Source organism: Penaeus chinensis, chromosome 34, assembly GCF_019202785.1.
Source record: "Penaeus chinensis breed Huanghai No. 1 chromosome 34, ASM1920278v2, whole genome shotgun sequence".
Lineage (NCBI taxonomy): Eukaryota > Metazoa > Arthropoda > Malacostraca > Decapoda > Penaeidae > Penaeus > Penaeus chinensis.
Window position 1 is genome coordinate 31,661,487 of NC_061852.1, and position 7,500 is coordinate 31,668,986.

General features: G+C 41.4%; 1 protein-coding gene across 3 annotated transcripts in view; it reads right to left on the bottom strand.

The window, feature by feature from the left end:
• LOC125043942 (trafficking protein particle complex subunit 8-like) overlaps positions 1-7,500 on the bottom strand; it is a 32,826-nt gene that overhangs the window by 12,087 nt on the left and 13,239 nt on the right. For all 3 annotated transcript variants that reach the window (XM_047640334.1, XM_047640336.1, XM_047640335.1), the window contains exons 6-10: positions 6,236-6,941; positions 5,247-5,522; positions 3,485-4,794; positions 2,895-3,066; positions 2,558-2,645 (exon numbers count right to left, since the gene is read on the bottom strand). In XM_047640334.1, the coding sequence (XP_047496290.1) occupies positions 2,558-2,645; positions 2,895-3,066; positions 3,485-4,794; positions 5,247-5,522; positions 6,236-6,941 (2,552 nt within the window). The remainder of the gene's footprint in view (positions 1-2,557; positions 2,646-2,894; positions 3,067-3,484; positions 4,795-5,246; positions 5,523-6,235; positions 6,942-7,500) is intronic.

Below are 7,500 nucleotides of genomic sequence, written 5' to 3' on the forward strand. Positions count from 1 at the left end.
GTGGTGTGTTTGAGTGTGTGTGGTGTGTTTGAGTGTGTGTGGTGTGTTTGAGTGTGTGTGGTGTGTTTGGCTGTGTGTGGTGTGTTTGGCTGTGTGTGGTGTATTTGGGTGTGTGTGGTGTGTTTGGGTGTTTGTAGTGTGTTTGGGTGTGTGTGGTGTGTTTGGGTGTGTGTGGTGTGTTTAGGTGTGTTTGGGTGTGTGTGGTGTGTACGGGTGTGTGTGGTGTGTTTGGGTGTGTGTGGTGTGTTTGGGTGTGTGTGGTGTGTTTGGGTGTGTGTGGTGTGTTTGGATGTGTGTGGTGTGTTTGGGTGTGTGTGTGTTTGGGTGTGTGTGTGTTTGGGTGTGTGTGTGTGTGTGTGTGTTTAGGTGTTTAGGTGTTTAGGTGTTTAGGTGTTTAGGTGTTTAGGTGTTTAGGTGTTTAGGTGTGTGTGTGTGTGGTGTGTTTGAGTGTGTGTGGTGTGTTTGAGTGTGTGTGGTGTGTTTGAGTGTGTGTGGTGTGTTTGAGTGTGTGTGGTGTGTTTGAGTGTGTGTGGTGTGTTTGAGTGTGTGTGGTGTGTTTGAGTGTGTGTGGTGTGTTTGGTGTGTGTGGTGTGTTTGGGTGTGTGTGGTGTGTTTGGGTGTGTGTGGTGTGTTTGGGTGTGTGTGGTGTGTTTGGGTGTGTGTGGTGTGTTTGGGTGTGTGTGGTGTGTTTGGGTGTGTGTGGTGTGTTTGGGTGTGTGTGGTGTGTTTGGGTGTGTGTGGTGTGTTTGGGTGTGTGTGGTGTGTTTGGGTGTGTGTGGTGTGTTTGGGTGTGTGTGGTGTGTTTGGAGTGTGTGTGGTGTGTTTGGGTGTGTGGTGTGTTTGGGTGTGTGTGTGTTTGGGTGTGTGTGTGGTGTATTTGAGTGTGTGTGGTGTATTTGAGTGTGTGTGGTGTATTTGAGTGTGTGTGGTGTGTTTGAGTGTGTGTGGTGTGTTTGAGTGTGTGTGGTGTGTTTGAGTGTGTGTGGTGTGTTTGAGTGTGTGTGGTGTGTTTGAGTGTGTGTGGTGTGTTTGAGTGTGTGTGTGTTGAGTGTGTGTGTGTTTGGGGTGTGTGTGTGGTGTGTTTGAGTGTGTGTGGTGTGTTTGAGTGTGTGTGGTGTGTTTGAGTGTGTGTGGTGTGTTTGAGTGTGTGTGGTGTGTTTGAGTGTGTGTGGTGTGTTTGAGTGTGTGTGGTGTGTTTGGTGTGTGTGGTGGTGTTTTGAGTGTGTGTGGTGTGTTTGAGTGTGTGTGGTGTGTTTGAGTGTGTGTGGTGTATTTGAGTGTGTGTGGTGTGTTTGAGTGTGTGTGGTGTGTTTGAGTGTGTGTGGTGTGTTTGAGTGTGTGTGGTGTGTTTGAGTGTGTGTGGTGTGTTTGAGTGTGTGTGGTGTGTTTGAGTGTGTGTGGTGTGTTTGAGTGTGTGTGGTGTATTTGAGTGTGTGTGGTGTGTTTGAGTGTGTGTGGTGTGTTTGAGTGTGTGTGGTGTGTTTGAGTGTGTGTGGTGTGTTGAGTGTGTGGGGTGTGTTTGAGTGTGTGTGGTGTGTTTGAGTGTGTGTGGTGTGTTTGAGTGTGTGTGGTGTGTTTGAGTGTGTGTGGTGTGTTTGAGTGTGTGTGGTGTGTTTGAGTGTGTGTGGTGTGTTTGGGTGTGCGTGGTGTGTTTGGGTGTGTGTTTGTGTTTTTAGGTGTGTGTGTGTGTGTGTGTGTGTACGTGACTTATTAAGAGTACACACAGCTCTTGGAGGGTGATAAAAATCAGCAGCATTTAGGATGAGGCTCTTGCATTATCCCCACCAGTAAATGAGTGTGGAATGTACCATCTGTGAGCCATAACTGGAAGGGCACTAGATCTAGATACTATTTTCATGCTCAGGACCCTATGCCTACCCACCATGGCTCTGGGTGTAGCAGACTCCTGCTCCTGATACAGTAATACATGCATGTTATGGCCACTGTGACTTTAGTTTATTAATTGTGTTTACACATTTGATCGTTCCACAAAGTGCTTACTCACCAAGGAGGCAATTATTAGTCCTTCCCTAATTTCATCTACTTACCCTCTTCCTTGACTTTTAAAAGATTTCTATTCTTTACCTTTTCTTGTTATTAATGTTGTACACAATGTTATAATATTCATAATGTCTATAATTTCCAAAAGATGAATAATAATAATAATAATAATCAATCATTAGTAGTATTATATAAAAAAAAATAACTTTAGCCAGAATATTGTAGGAATGGAGATATCAGGTGAGGCCTGCTAACTTACTTCCTTGTAACTAAACATTTGTGGATCCATCTACGTGTAAAATAATTTACAAAATAAAGCTTTAATGGACAGACCATGTCTCCAGTGCCAGAGGGTTGTGAAGTAAAGCCCTTGTTTTCAATCCTCTTTCACAGATTCATGGTCACACATTCATTTGAGACCACCGTACATGACATGTGCCTGTCTCCACTTTACTCTTACTCTTTCGGTTTTCAGACTTGTTTCTCTCTTTCTCTATTGCTTGCAAAGATTCAAGCATCACCAAGGCACTGATTTGCCCATTACGTACACACCCACCTGGTAATGAAGAATGGGGTATGATGGCCCACTTCTTGCTGTTACTACTGACACCCATGACTGTGTAAGTTCCACAAGCACTGTCAACCTTCAAAAAAACACAAAATGAGGGGAAAATGTACATTTTCATTTTTGTAACTTGTATATATAGAAAAATTAAATATACTGGCATATAATACCTTGCAACTTGTAGCTAACAAGTTTTAAATGAGAGAATGGAACCTGAATATTAAAAAGAGACACAGAATTTACCTTATAAATAAGAGTTACAACTTTTGGGAAAAAAAAGGCATGAACTACTCCAATTCTGATGAATATAACAAGGTATTGAACTAACCTCTGAGTTATTCACAGCCTCAACAACGACATTGGCAGTATGTGTATTCTTTGTTTCTTCATTGTTTTGGTTGTTAATCGATTTGTTCAATGACTGGCTTATTAACGATGATACCTTTAGACTAAGACTTCTCTCCACATAAACGCTGGTAAAATGTCTCAACAAGCGGTACCTGAAACATGCACGAATATTTTGCAAAATGTAAAAAAAAAAAGAAGAAAAAAAAATCAACATCAATAGGAAACAGCATTGTATCAACCAACAACATGTAAAATAAAAATAGTAAGAATATGTTTTTATACTATACATTAATTTTTAACATGAACTCTTACCCTACAGCATCTTCAATGAAATACTGAAATAGTAATGAATGGCCCAATCTCCTGAATACATCTAAGAACTAAACTAATTTTTCTGACATTCAATTTCCTATCCACACCGCCATTTACTGCAAACAAATTACGTTGAATCACAAATTTGAACCAAAGCTCTCAAGCATCCACCAGCTTCCTTATTCCATCAAAGAGAAGAATAAAAAAAAGTTACCTTCTATATACAATTAAATATGAAAACCATATGACACCACACACCTTCCCTTTCCTGTCGTGTTCTGAGTTTCTAAGTAGAAGAGTAATTCTACATCGAATGCACCTGGCAAAGAAGGTGCATGAAGCCAGAGCTTTCCTCGTATGGTGTCACCCGGTTTGAGCACTCCATCTTGCAGGGTAACTGGCTGAACACGTTTGGTGACTCTGCTTTCAACACTCTCAGACTCATTCAGGGTGAGTACATGCTTGTCCTCTAATGCTGATTCCGTGGTTGAGAGGTAAATGTGGTTAGGGTCTGAAATAGCTAGTAAAAGTTTCGATATCGCACAAGGTCCTGTATTCGTTATCGCTACATCGGCACTATGAAGCTCACCACAACTGAGAATGTGTGGCAAATTATTAAATATCACACTAAGCCTTGCCAGTGGAGGAACCACAGTTATCTCTAGTCTTTTATCACTGGCATAAACAACATTGCACTTCTCAGCTGATGTGCTATTGAGCCGGGGTCCCTTGACCTCGATGGATTGCTGGCCTTCAATGACAACAGGCACTGCCGTTGATCCTGGAGGAGGTGCTGCAACTAAGTCAGGGGTCAGGGAGAGTTTGTACTGAACCCCAGTGATAAGGATCTGGCCAGTGCATGCAGGATACAGCTCTAATCTTACTTTTTCTTGAGCACCAGCAGGGAGATTGAATCCCTTAAACATTGAATGTTTAACTTGAGGATCACCAGCCATTTCCTGATCACCAGATGCTTTGAAAGTGAATACTAACTGAACATCAGTAATCATCAGACTTACTGCCAGAGGATTGCTCATGATCAGTTCAACAAGCACAGGCTCATTTACAGGAACTATGGGACTCTGTGTATTTGGAGTATCCTTATTCAGCAATTGTAAATTTGGCTTAAATACAATTGGTAGCGTGGTCTGAGTCTCTGTAATCAGGTCCCTCTCCAGAGCAAACCATCTGTCATTAGCAATGGCCCCACTGTCTAGAGATACATGTGAGGCTGCAGTCCAACCAGGGCTTGTAGGCGCCTCTTGGGGGGACCCTAATAGGATGGTTGTCGCTTGGGAATCAATCAGAGGTAGTGGAAGACAAGGCAGCCCTGATGCTGAGTCCCATTCCTGCTGGATGTAATGGTGGTATGTGTTTATGAACTCTCGGATATAGGTCATCTGTTGAGTAGGGGATTGCTGACTAGGAGCAGCCTGCTTGGTTCGCTGGTCCACTAAGCTGTTATATGCAGCCAGTCCCTCAGTCAGCTGCTTCAAATGGTGTGCTTGTTTACCCAAGGTGAAGTGAATGTGGTCTTCAGCCAGTACCCAGCCACGAGTTGCATAGATCTGTGGGATGAAATAGAATTAAATGTTTTTCCACTCCTGTATCTAGGAGATACTGAGTGAAATCTAGTATTCAAATATATCTGTATCTATTTAACTTTTTCCAGACACATGTCAAGATGTACATAACAGTGGCCTGATAACAGATGTCAAAAAGGGAGTGAACAGTATCTTCATGTAGATATGAAGCTTTCCAAAGTTGGCCAAAAACTCACTTTTTTATACTGGATGAACAGTAATCCCCAAAATATCACTGCATGACCTTAGAAATGGTCACTTAAGCATAGCAAGCCTTTCATTCAGCCAACATTTTGTTTTTTAGCAAGTTAAAAGAGAGTATATATCAAGTACATACATAAATCGACAAATTGTTTTTCTATTATAACACTTAACCAATAATTGTCTAAATACAAATCTGGAAAAAGATAATCTACTGAACAAAAACAATAACAAACCTGAAAAGCCTGTTTATATGCTCGTAATGAGTGAGACCGTTGCCCTGCTTTGCCATACCGATGGCCAGCCAGAGTCATGTGGAATGCATACTTTCTTGGGAGAGGTCTTCTGGCATTGATAAAACAATGAGCAGCCTGTTCTAGCATGAGGGCAGATAAAAGGTCACTTTCCTCTGATGTCAGTTTGATAAACATCATTGCAGCTTCTCCATATTCACCACAGTGTTTTAGGACCTCTGTGCTCAACAAAGTTGATCGAATGGCAAAGTTGTACACCTGGAAAAGATAACCAATTTTGTTCCTTCTTAGACTGTAAAAAGATTTTTAAGGATATGACATTCCCTTTACAAACATCTTATCCTAATTTCTTTATACTATTTTCTATCCATAACAATAATATAGCTAATCTAATCTATAATCTAATTGCAGTGTTAAAAACTGGCAAGTGGCCATCAATGTAGGTTTGTTAGTATACATTTTACTTTAAGTGCCAATATCTAATAGTGACACTAGAAAATAATGTAACTACTATCAGAGAAAGACGAGAAACCTCCAATGAGACAATCATATGGGCTATTTCATTATGTGGCATCATCTGCAACTTGGTCCATCACAGAACTTGTATGATTTCATGCCCTCCACAATCATTGGGTTAATTCAATTTCATTTTTCATTTTGAACATCAAACTCAGTCAACATATGCTGAGTGGGAATTTGTTGAAGAAAAAGCACAGTATCCTTACCTCTACCTTACAGATTCACTTCTGGCCCTGAACATTTTTTTGACACCTATCTATTCATCTTGTTACCTCTATTATCTAGTGTACTTAGGTTGCCACTTATAAATTACAAGATGCTATTTCTGACAGGAACCTAGCTAGCAGATTTACTGTACAGTACATTTATTGCACCAAGTCATCATTAATGTAAACATATACAATAATTTGTATCTGTAAACTAATACATTGTCAAATTTGTTTCTCACTTACCTTGCAAACACTCAAGTATGTCTGTAAACTGCTCTCCAAGTAGCGTTTTGGGTAATCTGCACTGTTGTGCATGAAGGCTGCCAGTGCAGCCATCTCTTGTGCACCAGCAAAATACAGCCATGCCTGATCACTTTTGAAGTCATTTTTGGCTGTGTGGAATGAATTATATGCTAATTCATAGAGGCCAAACATGAAGCACAGGTCCCCAAGTCTCCTTGTCTGTAGCTCTGTTGCCTCAGGGCTATAGATGACAGAGTTCGTAGCAGCACCTGGGCTCTTATTGCCCCCTAGCCAGCGTCTGGTGGCACTCAGGAGGGATTTGGAACGGGATCTGTTAGTCACCACCTCATTCAAGTACCTGATCTGCCGCTCCACGTGGGGGATCAGTGACCGCACACAGAATTCATGGACAAAAATTCGTATTCGGTCCACATCTGAGGAAGTCAAGCAGCCTCCATGGTGGGTGGTTCCAGTTGGCAGTGTTGGTTTGTTCACCATTACAGGCACATCAGATGAAATCTCCACAGCAGGCATCACATCAAAAGTACCATTTTTTTCTTCAGCAGGAGGAGATAATGGAGACAGGGGATGAATTGGTTCACAGCAGTCAATAGTATCTCCCTCTGTGACACGAGATGGAAGGACACTCACATCTTCACGAGGCGTGCCAGTTCCACTGCTTGCTTCAGAGCTGCTCCCTCCACTTCTGTGTAGATAAGTAATATCCAGGTACATATCATTAACACTAACATATTTACTACCTTACACAATCTCATGAATATAAAGGCCTTAAATGCAATATTCTTAATATAACTAACATCAAAGCTACTTATGAGTCAAAAGAATATGATCTTAAACCATTGAATTTGGATGACGTGACCATCATGTCATGAAAGAATCTGGCTGAGAGCAGTATGACAGGAATATACAGTCCTGAAAAATTTGGAAGAAGGCCAGGGTCACGGGGATGACTCCTCACATGTGCATAAAGCTCTTGGAGGAAGATTAGACTCAGTGGGCAGTAAATGAGTGTGGAATGTACCATCCGTGAGCCATGGCTGGAAGAGTGCCAGCTCCTGGGATATTCTTTCCATGCTCAGGATCATATTCCTGCACTGTAACTGGCATTGAAGGGTAGATTACAGAAAATTTAATAATAACATGAGAATACAAAAAAAAATCTACATATAACAAAATGATATCTATTGTTTTTATTGAGTTGCTAACTACCTAGAAAGATGATATGGAGTCTGTGGAAGCAAAAC